Genomic DNA, 16,737 nt, shown 5'->3' with positions numbered 1-16,737 from the left:
AAAGGGTGATGTAGATAGTTCTTAGTTGTTGGTGTTTTTGCTTCATTAATGAGATTATAAAGTTAATCCATCAGTATTGTATCTAAACTAAGTTTTAGAGCATGTTTAGTGTTTATATTTTACAGCATGTTCCGACTGTAATGGATATGTAGACATGACCAGAAGTGGTATAATCAATTTAATACATGTTTTTATAAAACTTTAATCAAATTTTTTCAATTGTATACAGTGTGTATATATATATATATATATATATATATATATATATATATATATATATATATATATATATATATATATATATATATATATATATATAAAAGCACAAACATTGCAATAACTCTCAAATTGACATGTACCTGCCCATAGCGAATGATAAAGCACAGAGAAATTCACTTTTGTTGGAGCTATTATATATTTTATATTTTATATATGTTTGTATCTATGCAATGTGTATCGTTCCGATCCTCTCAAATTGTCATTTAACTGTATTCCACCTGTATCTCAAGCTACTGTGTAGTGTGCGGCCAGCGCGCTAAGTTCCGTTCGTTATCGAAAGCAAGATTTTTGTCTTGCCTAGATAGCTAAGTGGGGAGCGCGGTGGCCGCTCACTGCTATGAGAATGGGTTCCAGAGGTCGTGAGTTCAAGCCTCGGTCAGGGCTGAAGGTGGAGCTCCAACTAAAGTGAATTTCTCTGTGCTTTATATATATATATATATATATATATATATATATATATATATATATATATATATATATATATATATATATATATATTTGTGTGTTTGAGGCATACTTAACTTTATGAATTTAATCAACTTTTCTATTTATACATGTATTTTAAAATAGACATAATTGAAACACCCCCCCCCCCCCCAAAAAAAAAAAAGAAAAGAAAAATTAGGCACACAAATTTGTCTTGGTACTGGCTTTCTTATTGGCTTGTTGATGTTCAAAGAGACTTCTGTATAAAGAAGTGTATGCTAAAATCAATAATTGCTGAAATGTTTAGTTAAGTCTGTATTTTGTCAAACATTGACAATATATGAAAAGTTGATTTAATATTCAATGTGTTCTTATTTCACCAACAAAACCTCCCTGGCCAGCAACACCTTCTTTGAAAAATATTTGTAATCAGCAGTATATTCTTTAGAAATGCCATGTATTATTTTCTCTTTACAAAATATTTGTTTTTTTTCTCTCTGTATATTTGTATAAGAAAAATATTTATTTTGATCTCAATTCATGTTTTTTTCTTTGTGGTTGTATTAGTTCTGACTTTTTTAGCCATATTTTGAAACATTATTGCAACAAAAAAAAGGGGGAAATTTTTTAAAAGAAAAGAAGAAAGATAAGTTATATATACTTCATCATAGGACTCTGTTAAATGAGTTGTCACATTCTTCTTAAAGGGAGAACCCTTATTTACACATGTTAATTTTTTTTTTATTAATTTCAATATTAAGTATATAATATTGGTTTGTTGTAGATTATTGCACACTAATGCATGTGCATGCCAGAGACATAGATAACAGAGATTTGCAACACTTCAAAATCTTGTGACATCTCGCAGGCCCTATTTCTCAATTTTTTATTGCGCTATATACTTAAATGATTAAATCATATAATATGATAAAATCTAGAATCTATAAAATCTATAATCTATTATCTAAAATCTTTTAAAAATCCTATTACTAAAGGATTGAGGATGTTATATTTTTTAACCTCACCTGAGCTGATAGCTCAAGTGAGCTTTTCTGATCACTTTTTGTCCAGCGTCCATCTGTCTGTCCGTTCATCCGTCCGTCTGTCTGTCTGTCTGTAAACTTTTTACATTTTCGACCTCTTCTCCAGAACCACTGGGCCAATTATAACTAAACTTGAAACAAAGCATCATTGGGTAAAGGGGATTCAGTTTTGTTAAAATGAAGGGCCAAGCTCTCTATTTCAAGGGAAGATAATTGGGATTTATTGAAAATTTATTGATATTTTTAAAAAATCTAAGAAAACATTTGGCCAGAAAAGCCAAAACTTGTGTGGAAGCATCTTCAGATAGTGTAGATTCAAGTTTGTACAAATCATTGTCCCTGGGGATAAGGTGGGGCCACAATGGGGGTCAAAGTTTTACATTGGAATATATAGAGTAAAATTTAAAAAAATCTTTTTCTCAGAAACTTATCAGCCAGGAAAGCTGAAACTTTTGTGGAAGCATCCTTATGTAGAGTAGATACAAATGTAAAAATAATGACTCTGGGGGGAAGAGTGGAGCCATATGGGGGGGGGGGGGGGGGGGGGGGCGGAGGGGGTTATTGAACTTTTACATAGGAATGTATAGTGTAAATCTTAAAATCTTCCAGAAACTAATCAGCCAGGAAAGCTGAAACTTGTGTGGAAGCATTCTTATGTAGTGTAGATTCAAATTTGTGAAAATCATGACTCTGGGGGTAGGATGGACCCACAATGGGGGGAGGGGTCAAATTTTTACAATGGAATATAGTGTAAATCTCTAAAAATCTTCTCCTTAGAAAAGCTGAAACTTGTGTGGAAGCAACCTTATGTAGTGTAGATACAAATTTGTGAAAATTATGATTCTGGGGGTAGGGGGAACCACAATGGGGGGTCAAATTTTTACATAGGAATAAAGCCAGGAAAGCTGAAACTTGTGTGAAAGCATTCTTAGGTTGGGTAGATTCAAGTTTGTTCATATCATGGTCCCTGGGGGGGGGGGGGGTGGATTTTAAATATCTTTTTCTAGAAACCGTTTGCCCAGAGAAGCTGTTAATTTACTGAAAGCAACCTCAGATAATGTAGATTTAAATTCTTTCAAATCAAAATCTTGAGGAGTAGGGTGGGGCCACATTGGGATTCCAATTTTACAAAGGAAAATATTTTAATTATTAACAAAAAATGAAATGTTATGATATATGGTTTTACTTATATGCAAGCATTTTGACATATTGCTGATTCTTTCAATTTGTTTAGACTTTGGCCCCTGGACGATTCTTGGGCCTCACAAAGGGGTTCAGAGTTTGATGTAGGCTTATATCCTATATATAAACAATTGTTTAGGAATTTTTTAGAACTGCAATGCAATGCAAATCATCCTACTAAAAAAGGAACTTGATTATAAAAATAAGAATAACCAGGGTAAAAAAAATGGACTCTTACTTATACAGGATCTACATGTATTATTCTTCATTGCCGAGATAGTTTGAATTATGACTCTGTTAAGCTGATTTTATCATGCCTATTGTTGCTCAGGTGAGCGATGTGGCCCATGGGCCTCTTGTTTAAGTTTGTTTACTGTAAACTAGACTTTGACCCGTGCGTGCACGGGTTGACATTGCATATGATATCGAACATTTACGAAATAGGTACATCGACACACCTTATATTTGACATATATAACCAAGCTTTCAGACTACAATAATGCTTTTAATTTCATTACACTCTGCTTAGTTAGAATAATCTACCGATTTCTCTGTATTAAAGCCCAAAAATTCGAGTCTATTATTTTAATATAGTAGTATTGATGCATTCTTTACTTTATACAGTATGACATTTAAAAGACAAGTTTTCAATTTGAGTGACAGTTGCCCCATGTCTAGCCATATTTTGGAGATTTTGTCATCACTTTTGGTTATTACTTGATCTTCTATATGGCCTGCTCTGCTGTTTCTTATCAATGTGTAGCTTTAAAACTTTACAAATCCTTTATTGATTGACGTATAGTAAAACCAATATTATAAATTTTACCTGTAGATTGAAATGTAAAAGATTGAAACAAATTGTAGTTTTCAAAGAAAATCAAAGTCACATACTTCAGTTACCAAACCTTGGATGAGTTGCCTAATTTTTTATTATGTCTCTGGTAAATACTAACCATTTTGTCATTATTGTAATTACATGGACTATGGAAGTTTACCCACCATAGATGCTAATGCTGCACATGCCATTGTATACTATGGAATCATTTGTATTTGTGGCCATGGGGGTCAATGTTTGTGGATAGCCAGAGATTTCCTGGTTCATGGGAACATAATTTTGTTGGTAGCAATTTCTATTTCATAAATAAATATTAAACAAATGCTTATATATACTTTTGTGGAAATGTAAATTCGTTGACAAGGGTTATCCACGAAAGCCACAAACATTAATTGGCCCTGCACGAACAATGATGATTCCCTGGTATATAATATATTTCTAAAATGAAATAAGTTTGATTTTTTTCATTTATTTTCAAGCAATTAAATTGATATCAATATTACAATGATAAATTTAAATTTAGTATGCACTGCTCACAAAAGCAACCTCAAACATTTTTAAAAGTTTTAATTCAATCTAGATGAAAAGCTTTACTAAAGCTGTACCTGCTTTTAATATATGTATCATTAAAACAAAGTTTTTGAAAATGCCTCACCCCCCCAATAAAAAAATAAGATATATTTTTGTTATTTTCAATGTTCATTTTCTTTTGTATCCATGCAGCTCTGTCTGGGAGGAGAATTAGGTCACAGTACTTGAACAAACCACACACAATCAGGTGCCTGGCCTTTAAGAACGGCAGCCGAGAGACCATGTGTCGAGTGGCGGCTCCGTCCATGAAAGTGGTGAGATATCTAGTGTTTTTTTCAGTGATAAAAAGAATCAGCATTGATCAGAAAGCTTTTAATTAATAAGATTATATGTAAGTATGTATAGGAAAAGAAATCCAGCCTGAATAATCTCTTAATTTTATATTTATATCAGGACTGCATTTTACAAAAGAACTTACGACAAAGTCATAAATATTATCCCTCTCATGGAATTGAGGCCTATAAAAAAAAAGTTGTGTGTTTAGGGTAACACTGATGAAAAAATTAGGTAGGTAGGGATTTTTTTTTATTTTTTCATATTTTTTTCTGCATGAATCCTATGAATGTTTGTTTGTGTCACATTTAAAAAATGATTTTTTATAGAAATAATGTAAAATTCACAATCGGATAAAAATTTACATCTAAAAATGGTAGGAAGGGGCATTTTTGTAGGTTAGGTCGGGTTACCCTAAACACACAACTTTTTTTTTAGGCCTGATCTTAAACGGAAAAAGATATATGTAAACTCATTTATTTACAACTATTTTGACTGCCATAATCATATTTCACAGCCATTAGAATAAAACATTGGTTAGTTCGTGATTAATCATCATTCATTAATTTGGTCGTAAGTCGGAAGTTCTTTTGTAAAAGGCAGCCCAGAATTTTATTTTTATATAAATAAAACTTTATACTTTTTTTATTTCAATAATTAATGTTCACATAAAAATACTAGTATATACTGTACTCTCCGTGTAGATGAATTAGAAATCACTGCACTTGTTGTAAAGCACATATACTATAACTTTTAATTCCTCCTGTTAGTTTTTGGAAATGTGCACAGAACGGTTGGGTCTTGGGTTTGCAGCCAGGAGGGTGTTTTTGGAAGAGGGAAAAGAGATTTTTGAAACCTATGAAATTCCTCCTGACTCAGAGGTTTACATCTCCACTGGAGAAAACTTTAAGGACCCATACAAAAGTGTAAAGGGTAAGTGATGGGACAATCTGAATAAACAATACTGTACAAAGGGAGATGTTTGCCCCCAGCCATTTTGTTTTTTTACCTTTTTGCCTCCTTGTCAGCGGGCGAATTTCATATTTGGCGAATTTTAGGGTCTCAAATTATCTCTCTTTAAACACAACTGTGTCTACGGAAATTCAATTAGAAATGAAACTTTGTGGAAGTGTAGAAGGGCAAAAATAACCCTGTGTACAGTATAAATTGAACATAATGAATTTCAGTTTGTTATTAAACTAGGGATGGCAATCCAGTTAATCATTCAGAACGATGATAACAGGTTGTTATCAGGTGTGAATTTTCTAAGGAAATGACACATATATTATTTGCAACAATTGCTGTTCATATTTAGAATTATTGAGAATGAAAGCTGATTCTTTATCATTTTACTATTACAGAGAACATAGCTATAACCAATGGAGCCAAATGGACACTTTCTGGAGTTTTGCTGCCAGAGGAAGGAAGAAAGAAGAAAACAAAGTGCAAAGTCTCAAAAAGAATGAGGTTCATTTTTCATGATAAATATCCATAATTACTATGTATCTAAAATAAAATTTGTATTGATTTTTCAAAGGGGGATGACTCTTGTTTTGTTCGAAAGCTAACTAGATTTCTGGGAAAACAACTCTCTCTGGACATAGATAAAAAAGAGGCACAATAAAACAATATTTTGATCAAATGAATTAATCCCACTTTCCTTTACAGGAACCTCCTGGAGAGCAATAGATTCAGGGTTGTTGTTTATAGGAATGGCTATTCCACAGAACCACTGGAGATTGTGGCTGATCTAAATAACATCGAGGAGGTAAATGAAAAAAAAGTTTGGCCTTCATTGCTCTGTCCTTTACCTTTGAAATTTCTTCTTGTGGAGTTAACTGATTTCTGTTTGTTTTTCATTTCACAGTTTCTGGTTGCATGTACAGCTAAACTAGGGCTGACCACTCATGCCAAGCTGTTGTTCGATTGGGAAGGGAAGGAAATCAAGGATTTAAAGGACGGTAAGATGGAAACATGCTGGCATTGTGATTTTCCACTGTTATATGTTTAATCTTTATTTGATACATGATTCGTATAAATACATTCATTTTATCTGCTTAAACATAAAATTATTTATGTTAACGTGAACTGTTTCAACATTGTGTTATTTTTCAATTTAACCAGTTCATGCATACAGGATTCGTCATAGTTATCTTTTAAATGTTTTAAAATACAGAGCATGTGTTACATGTAGTAATATCATTACAGCTCCCATGTTGCATGAAGCTGTACAAGAGGCCAGTTCCCCAATTTATGGCCCTCTGTGGGTGTCTGTGGGGGATGCCTTCAGTCCTACTGGTACCATCCACTTTATCAAGTATCTGAGACGCACCATTAAAGGACAGTTGAAAGATGCAGTGAAGTACAAAAATGAGGTAATCTCACTCTCTTTCTCTCTCTTTCTCTCTCTCTCTCTGCATGAGAGATATAATTTTTAATCAAAAAATAGATGTGTTGATGATGAAGCTGTTAATTTTTTCTACAGGTGAATTATGCTTTGTCAGATGAGAAAGACAAAGTGACCATTACTGATATCCTAAGTATGCCTGAGGATGAGCTGTACTCAACTCTGGAGATGGTAAGTCCTACAGAAATCATTATAAATATCAGGCTCATGTGAATCTTTACAGTTGTTAATCCTTTACATACACAAGGCGATTTTAATATGTAGATTTAGAAAGTAGTTTGTTAATGCTTAATCAGTGTTTCAAGAGAAGCAACATTATTTTATATTCAGGTGATTTTCAAGCTATATTGTTTTGTCCAAAACTTTACAGAGTATGATGTATAGGTATTTATTTGATAGGCTGAAGAGGAAGTGGACAAGCTGACAGAGAGCTTACAGGAAATTGATGACAAACTCCAGAAAATTGAGGGTCTTCAGAGAGTAGAGGAGGTAAACTTGACGGACCAAATTATCCTCATTGCCCTGATACCGTTCAGGCCTTAACTTATGCATTATATGCAAGTACAAATACTTAATTTAATTATCCCGCCATTTTGAATCAAATTGTGAGAACTAACAGAAAAATAAAAAGTGAGATTTTAAAATCTTCATGGGATGCTTTTCAAACTTCTACTCAGATGTCAATTCTTGGACTAGTGTTTAATTAGAGATTTACAGTATCTTAATCTGTATACCATAATTCCACAAAACTTGGAAGCACAACAACCTTTCCCCTTTTTCTAGCTGGTTTCTTGAACCCTGAAGTGTAGTTTATGATGCATCTTAGCTGGCCAAGGGTGTCTGAACCGCACTGTTTCTCACGAACCCTTGGCATATCGTTGCTATCGAAATTCTGGAATTGTTTTTGTCACATGATCTCCTAACCTATTTATAAATCAGACAAATGATGAAAGATGAAAAGAGGAAAAAATTCTGACTTCTGATAGCACGATATGCCAAGGGTTCATGAGGAGCGGTGCAGATCAGAAACCCATGGCTAGTGAAGATGTTTGTGATGGTGTGACATGTTAGTGTAATTAGAGGACAGTTACTTCAACATCTACTGTTTAGCAGGAAAAGGTTGCAATTTCCTCAATTTGCAGCCAAGCAGGCCCATTTGAAAAACTTTACTTTTCAATCAGGGAACTTTCTTCTTTTTTACATTTTACACTTATACATAGTCTCTAAAACGTACTTGCACATAATGTAGGTGTAATATTGATCCAGATTTATGTAAATCTATGTTTTTATCACCAAAATTAGTACATGTACTGGCAAATTTTTGTGATAAGACCATTTATTTCTGATAGCTCTTTTGAAAACTAATCACTGAACACTGAATTTGTGGAACTTTCATTTCTATTAATTCAATGAAAATCAACTCAAGTTATAAAGTATCGACTTCTCCTTTTGACAGAGTGAAGGCTCTAACTACAGAATGAAGCACATAAAAGAGTGGGAGTTTGAACACAGGCTGGTGGGAAGAAAAGGACTTAGGCTGAAGGTATGAAGGAGGTTTCTATTAACCTATTTATTGTCTCACAGGAAATGCATTCCAACAATTTGTTTTTAAAAAGACTTAATTTATTGGGGCTATTACCCCTAAGTTATGGAATTGTTTTCAATCATCCTTGTCCTTTACACCTGCTAGTGTAACCATCTTATTTTGAGAACCTATAGTGAGTTCTGAGAACTTATGTTCAAACCATTTGTATATGTTTCTTTATGCAATAAGATATGTTCAAACCTACTGGTGTGTAAGCCTGTAAGGCAGAAATAAAGTCTCTCCACCCCTGCCTATCCTAGAATTTTTCTCCATTACACAATTCGTGAAATTCAAGATAGTGTTGATGTCAGAAAGTTTATATTGTAATGGAATGCATTTAGGAATAAGCTTTGCATTAATTTGTTTTTTTTCAGGTTTATGAGAATGGAAGTAATGAAAACGACCAGGTGTTCTACTTCAATCTGGCAGGGGCACTGCGAGGGACGAATGACAAGGACAGAGTATTGACTAGGGTGAGCACAAATTAAAGTACATGTTCTTTATATGAAGTGTAGGAAATAGAACCCAAACATTGTCCTTTGTCATGTGCTTGCTCCCACATGTTTTCACAGAATTATCATTCACATCTCAAGAAAGATATAGAAAAATGTTGCATAGTGTCCAAAAAATTTAGTGTTTCAGAGGATATAACAGTTGGGGGATGTATTTGGCTCCTGGTTTAGGTGAATTGAAGTAAAAGCAGTGAAATTATTGTAAAATTTAAATTCTCTTTGTATTCCAGTTTAGTTGAGAAAGGGGAAGAGGACTGGGTAAAAACGTTAATCCACAGCCTAAATGATGTTATTATGAAACAAAACTTTATATACAGAATACTTTAATTCTTTATGTAAATAGAAAAATAGAACACATATACCGGTGTTTACTGTATAAGTCGAACACTTTTGCAGTTACTGGATGATCTTTCCACAAACCATGTGACAGCCAACCCACATAATCCTAAAATTGCACCAGTGGTTAAGAAAATCTTTACTGAGCATGGGAAGGAGGTAACCAATGTCCATGACCTGGAATACGACCAAGAGATATGGGTTTCATTCGGCGAGCCGTTCATTAATCCGTTCAGTAAGTTGTATACTCAGTATCAGATGTGCAATTGCAACGCTTAATGATATAAATGTTTGCATTATTAGGGGTTGACATGTACGTAGCTTTTCGCTTGTTTCATTAAGCATTAAGAATGCTGTGCATTTGCGACGCTTAATGATAAAATTCTATCATTAAGCAGCGATTTATCATTAGCGGTTGATGTAGTCAACTGTTAATGCAAGAGTTTCTAGCATATGGGGTTGCAATTGCAACGCTTAATGATATTTATATCATTAAGCTGCGTTTTATCATTAGAGGTTGATACAAAGCACTTGACAGGCATGAATGCTGAATCTGAGCCATAGGTTTCGTCGGATGCTGGATGAGGTTTAGTTTTTTGGAACTGGTAACATGTTTAATAGATAATAGTACTACATGTATTTACTTGCATAGTTGATTTAACTTTAATATATTAAATGAATCGTAGAGGTAGCTTCAGATGCAGAGCCTAATCTCCATTATCAAGGATGCTAAAAAATATATCTTAGTTATTACTGGTCCTAACTTACCCAAACTTGCATGGATGTTGTGTCTTATGATATTGATGCACCTGACAGGCATGAATGCTGAATCTAAGCCATAGGTTTCGGATGCTTGAGGAGGTGAATGTTTTAAAAGCTGGTTAAAGTTTCTAGAGCAGGTGCACTCTGATTTTTATTAGTTATTACTGGTCCTAACTTCACCATTCTGCATGGATGGTTTATTTTATATCATACAACTAATGCACTTGACAGGCTTGAATGCTGAATCTGAGCTCTAGGTTTTGGATACTGGATGAGGTTTAGTTATTTTGGAACAGGTCTCATGTTATATGGATAATAGTACTAATCACATGATACTGTTTCATATGATATGATACAATGTTGTATCAGATTATATTGTATCATATGATACAATATCATATTATGTATCAAATATGATGCAATACCATGAATACAATATCATACTATATTATACAATCTAATATCATATGTTACAATATTGGGATGTATTTAATCATATTATACTATATTCTATCTTTTATTAGGGCCCCGCAAGGATTTGCGGGTGCCCTATAGTAATCACTCTGTCCGTCCGTCCTTCTGTCTGTCCGTCTGTCACTCTTCCATCCACAAATTTTCTGTTTTTTTCTAATAACTTTTTTTATGGTTGCCCAATCAAGTTCAAATTTGGTATGGTAGTTCAGTAGGCAGAAATACATATTTTGATGCTAAGTTTGGTTCTCTATGTCTTCTGGTTTGGAGCTGGGGTGGTGGGGTAGATTCCTTATCTATGCATAAGAATGAATGGGCAAAGAGAGATAACTGCTGAGAATGTTACCATTGTATACTAGGAAGGCTGTGCAATATTTGTCCTTTGGGATTAATTAACCTTCCACAGGAAGGAAATCCTAAGCTTTATCTTTCTCTGTCACATTGAGATTTAATTACTGCACTGCCTGTGTCTGCAAATGAACTTTGTTTTGAAGTTAAGGTCAATTTTGAATGATGTGTAGTATTGTGTACATTGATTTAAAATATAATATTCATACTTTATTTTGGTTAAAATACCGTACACAATGATTTATGATAATTTTATTGAATTCTAAAATCAAGATATATATTAAGATATCCTTTTTCACTATTTTATTTTTTAATTATAATTTATTTTATTTTTTTCTGCCTAGCTTAATGCTGTTAATTTTAACAGGTAATCAGATAATAACCCCATTCTGTCATTTCTGAAAAAACAAATCTTATTGTAAATTTAGAACAAAAGGATGAGAGAGCAGAACAATTAACCCCCTGGAATTAATTATCTTGCCTGCTGCAGAAAATTTAGAGGCTTATCTTTATCTGTCATATGAAGATTAATGAACACCTTTGTCTGCAACTGATGTTTGTTTTGAAGTTGAGGTCAACCCTGGGTGATACAATGTATTTGCATTCACTGAAGGCTTGCATTTTATAAAACACCTGTTTAAATCTTTTTTAAATACACATTTAATTTAGTTTTTTTTATATAAGACATGAGGTTATCTCTGTTTTATGCAGATACAAGGTTACTATTTAGAGTTTTTGGACATTCAGGAATTATCTTGAAATCTTAAAAATACAGTTGTTACTTATTATTTTCATATTTATTTTTTTTAATGTAATCAAATTAAACTCTCATTCCATGAGCTGCACCCTTATATTTTTACCCCTCAGTTTAACACTTTAATTGTTGGATGAAAATCATATCCAACTACAAATCATGAGATCCTATATATTGCAGTTCTTTACATCTTATGCCGGGCATTTATTTTTCATCATTGTTAATATAAAGAGGATGGAATTCAAAGTTTTTTTTCGCTTCTGTATATTAATTGTCATAGCGGGGCCCTTCCTGACTGGTCAGTTTTCTAGTTATATTATTATTATGATAATGTATTATGTGATAAAATACAAAAATGTATAACACAATACAATGTTATATCAAATGTTACAATATCATATTGCATCATTATTTATCACAGTTTTATATTGTATTAAATGATATGTACATTGTAAGTATCATAAGATGCAATATCGTATTTTATATTATTAGGGCCCCGCAAGGATTTGCGGGTGCCCTATAGTAATCACTCTGTCCGTCTGTCCTTCTGTCCGTCCGTCTGTCACTCTTCCGTCCACAAATTTTCTGTTTTTTTCTAATAACTTTTTTTATGGTTGCCCAATTAAGTTCAAATTTGGTATGGTAGTTCAGTAGGCAGAAATACATATTTTGATGCTAAGTTTGGTTCTCTATGTCTTCTGGTTTGGAGCTGGGGTGGTGGGGTAGATTCCTAACTATGCATAAGAATGAATGGGCAAAGAGAGATAACTGCTGAGAATGAATGGGCAAAGAGAGATAACTGCTGAGAATGTTACCATTGTATACATGGAAGGCTGTGCAATATTTGTCCTTTGGGATTAATTAACCTTCCACAGGAAGGAAATCCTAAGCTTTATTTTTATCTGTCACATTGAGATTAATTACTGCACTGCCTGTGTCATATCTGTCACATTGAGATTAATTACTGCACTGCCTGTGTCTGCAAATGAACTTTGTTTTGAAGTTAAGGTCAATTTTGAATGATGTGTAGTATTGTGTACATTCTTTGAAATATGGATTTAAAATATAATATTCATATTTTATTTTGTTGAAATACCGTACACATGATTTATGATAATTTTATTGAATTCCAAAATCAAGATATATATTAAGATATCCTTTTTCACTATTTTATTTTTTAATTATTTATTTTATATTTATCTGCCTTAATGCTGTTAATTTTAACAGGTAATCAGATAATAACCCCATTCTGTCATTTCTGAAAAAAAAATCTTATTGTAAATTTAGAACAAAAGGATGAGAGAGCAGAACAATTAATCCCCTGGGATTAATTATCTTGCCTGCTGCAGAAAATTTAGAGGCTTATCTCTATCTGTCATATGAAGATTAATGAACATCTTTGATAAAGAATATATATTTCATTCTAGTCCAAATACTTATATTCTGTAAAGTAGAAAAAAATATATGAATTACAATAAATTAAAAAAAAAATGTTTTTTATTAGACATCAATTTTTTTAATTCTTTTTTTTTCTTTTTTAATGGATGTTTTGGTGTTGTTGTTGTTTTTGGTTGCTATGTTTATATTAAAGGAAACTTAAGAATAGTACCTGAAAATGTTCCTTCTGTAAGCCCTGATTAAATTCAATAAATGGATGAGAGCAGGATAATTAATCCCCTGAGATTAATTATCTTGCCTGTTTCAGAAAATCTAAGGTCTGTCTTTATCTGTTATATGTATTACCGCACACGTGTCTGCAAGTGATGTTTGTTTGATGTTGAGGCAAAGCCTAGGTATCATTGCATAGGTACATGTATCAATTCTTTGTTTTTTTTAACAAATTTTATTTCATCCCATGTTAACCCCCTTTATCCCGTGGATATGACTCATTGGATATTTTTTTGATATCCCACAGTTGTGACTTTACAATGGGATTTGCGTAGGCATAATGAAGTAATTTTAAATAATGTGGAGTTTTATAAACAGTGTAAGCATTGATTGTGGTGTATAAAACATGGGATAAATAAAAAAGAATCTCATATGATTTGTAGTACAATATGATTTTTATCCAACTTGTGTGTTTTATCCCCTCACTAAGGCTCAAGAAAAAAACACTTTAATTGTTGGATGAAAATCATATCCAACTACAAATCACAAGATCCTATATATTCCAGTTCTTTGCATCTTCTGCCGGGCATTATTTTTCCTCATTGTTATTATAAAGAGGATGGAATTCAAAGATTTTTTCACTTCTCTATATTAATTGTCATAGCGGGGCCCTTCCTGACTGGTCAGTTTTCTAGTTGTATTGATAAACATTGTATCTTGTAATACTGTATGAAATGAACTTATGATTATCTTACAATTTTTGAATATATGATATACAATATTTTGTCAAAACAGTATCCATGAATATCCAAGATCATTAACTATAATTTTCATATAATATGATAAAGGTGGTCTCTTAAAGGTGATGCCTCATAAAGGTGATGCCTTGTCTTGGTGAGCTTTGTAATCTGCGACTACCTATGTTTCTTTTTTTTTTTAGTATACTGCATTCAGGCCATGTTTGAGAAAGCCACAGCATACAGTATGAATGGAGAGACCTTCATCATCAGAGAACCATTGAACATGGAGCTCACCAAAAATCGAGAAACGTGAGTTCAAAGCAATCAATAAGTTCATAAACTATTATATATTGATGTTGAAAGTTAATGAATAAATTTTTTTAATGAAAATTGATTTGAAGGTAGAACAATTTTTTGTTAAATTTTATATGACATTTTGTAATAGGTTACCATTCTTTTGATGAAATAACAGTTACAAATCAGACTTTAATTCAGTCTAACGTAAGCCAACTCCCAACTTTTTTAACTTTGTTACAGTGACGTGAAATAGTAGGGGCTGGTTTTAGTCGGACTGTTTTTAATATTCATCTCTAGTTTTCATGCATTGCATAGGATCTGACATCATTAAACAAATATAATGAACAACCTATATGTACTTGTTCTTTAATATGGTCGATTGTGTTGACAGGTGCACTAGTTGGGAAGCCAGTGTGGGGTACCCGACCTATGATTATGATCAAGCCAACTCAGCTGAAGCTCAGAGTCATGTTCAGGATCTGGCTCGCATGAGTCGTGTTGATGCCAGGAGCACTTTCCTCCAAGCTAAGGTCAGAGAGTAGTCTATAGTATACAACTGAATACCAGTAAATACTGTTTTTCATTATTGAAAAAGAGTTGCTTATTTAAGATCATAAACAATAAGTATGATATAAATGTAACAAAATGCCCATATTACCAAAAAATTATTTAATGTCAGAGAATGCTAATAGAAACCAGGTAAAATACAATAATCTAGACATTATCAGAGAAATTGCAATCAATTTTAAAAGGTGTAATACCATTGATACTGCATTATGCACTTTATGTTTAACTTTCGCTCTTTTAATCTATACATTTTTTTTTGTGTACAGAATAATGAAAAAATTGTGTTGTATCCAGAGGTAAACTGTTCCAAAAAAGTCAAGAAAGGAGGCTCAACAAAAATATGGCCCCCTGAGGCTCAAGTGTGGACAGTTCAAAAGGTAAATGAGCAATATCTAGGTGATTGACATATTTATTGCCATTTTGATATTTGATTGTACAAAAATTTAGTTTTGATCACCACGACCATTTGATTTTGATTTCACATATTTCACATCTTACAAGTAATTTGCATATGTATACATGTACTGTCAAATATCTAGATTTTGATTTTTTTGTTTGTTTCTATCTTTTACTTTGTTTTGATCTAATCTACTATAACTTTTATTGTTTTATGACTCTTCATAGAATGGCTACATCAGATCTAAGTCCATGCCACAGCTGTGTCTCGGTGTGTCGGACACGAAGGTGGAACTGACAATGGGCAAAGACACGGTGTCCGGATTTGTTGTCAACATCCAGAAGAAAGCCTCGGGTAACACCTACCAGCAGTGGCAGTTCAATCCAGATGCCAGCATGACTTGTGTGGTAAGGGCGTTGTCTTTTTTTAAAATGCAAATTGCACCTTTTTGTTCAGTTGACCCTGGAATAAAGATTGATTGTGTCTTTTTTGGTCTCATTGCTATTTACAGGAGGTTTAATTTATTTTATTATACTTTCATGTTAAATACTGAAATCTGATTGGTTTAGATGCAGTTGATAATCCGTTCTATTACCCTAGCGTTAGCAACACACTAAGCAACAGGTAACACAACGAATTGTTACATGCGCGTAAACTATACGCATACGGTTCACCAAAGAATTCACGTCATTTATATATAAAAGTAGTAAAGTTTTCTGAAAAATTAAGACATTCAGTATAATAAAATAGATAGTGCCTGTTTAGGAGGGTAATAGTTGAAATTGACACCCCTCGAAAACCATTGTCAACCTCCGCTTCGCGTCAGTTGACAATAGTTTACTCGGGGTGTCAATTTCAACTCTTACCCTCCTAAACAGGCACTATTTATATAGTGTATATGGTAATGGATATGATATTGGACATTTACAAAATAGATACATCAACACATCGTATTGTTGACATTTACATAACCAAGCTTTAAGCCTACAACAATGCTATTAATTTCACAACACTCTGCTTAGTTAGAATAATTTGTGTCTCGTGACAGGCCTTTGCCACTATTTATTTCATTATACTGAATGTCTTAATTTTAGAGAAAATTTTACTGCTTTTATATAAAAATGACATGAATTCTACGGCGAACCGTACGCGCATAATTTACGCGCATGTAACAATTCGTTGTGTTACCTGTTGCCAACTGTGTTGCTAACGCTGAGGTTGATAGAACGGATTATCAACTGCATCTAAGTCATTCAGATTTCAGTATTCAACATGAGAGTATAATAAAGTTAAAATGCCTCCCATATACCATAATGTAGCAAAC

At 33.0% G+C, this 16,737-nt stretch overlaps 1 protein-coding gene across 4 annotated transcripts in view; it reads left to right on the top strand.

Moving 5' to 3' along the window:
• Nucleotides 1-16,737, top strand: part of LOC128156116 (doublecortin domain-containing protein 1-like) — a 68,579-nt gene that overhangs the window by 12,486 nt on the left and 39,356 nt on the right. For 3 of the 4 annotated variants that reach the window (XM_052818142.1, XM_052818134.1, XM_052818149.1), the window contains exons 5-20: nucleotides 126-167; nucleotides 4,489-4,610; nucleotides 5,400-5,562; nucleotides 5,991-6,096; nucleotides 6,298-6,397; nucleotides 6,497-6,590; nucleotides 6,838-7,004; nucleotides 7,115-7,207; nucleotides 7,436-7,525; nucleotides 8,493-8,579; nucleotides 8,996-9,094; nucleotides 9,530-9,704; nucleotides 14,353-14,461; nucleotides 14,841-14,979; nucleotides 15,283-15,393; nucleotides 15,641-15,820. In XM_052818142.1, the coding sequence (XP_052674102.1) occupies nucleotides 126-167; nucleotides 4,489-4,610; nucleotides 5,400-5,562; nucleotides 5,991-6,096; nucleotides 6,298-6,397; nucleotides 6,497-6,590; nucleotides 6,838-7,004; nucleotides 7,115-7,207; nucleotides 7,436-7,525; nucleotides 8,493-8,579; nucleotides 8,996-9,094; nucleotides 9,530-9,704; nucleotides 14,353-14,461; nucleotides 14,841-14,979; nucleotides 15,283-15,393; nucleotides 15,641-15,820 (1,877 nt within the window). The remainder of the gene's footprint in view (nucleotides 1-125; nucleotides 168-4,488; nucleotides 4,611-5,399; nucleotides 5,563-5,990; nucleotides 6,097-6,297; nucleotides 6,398-6,496; nucleotides 6,591-6,837; nucleotides 7,005-7,114; nucleotides 7,208-7,435; nucleotides 7,526-8,492; nucleotides 8,580-8,995; nucleotides 9,095-9,529; nucleotides 9,705-14,352; nucleotides 14,462-14,840; nucleotides 14,980-15,282; nucleotides 15,394-15,640; nucleotides 15,821-16,737) is intronic. The other variant, XM_052818157.1, reaches the window with a different exon arrangement.

Source organism: Crassostrea angulata, chromosome 1, assembly GCF_025612915.1.
Source record: "Crassostrea angulata isolate pt1a10 chromosome 1, ASM2561291v2, whole genome shotgun sequence".
NCBI lineage: Eukaryota > Metazoa > Mollusca > Bivalvia > Ostreida > Ostreidae > Magallana > Magallana angulata.
Note: the sequence above shows the minus strand (reverse complement) of the source record. Positions and strands in the feature narration are given on the sequence as shown.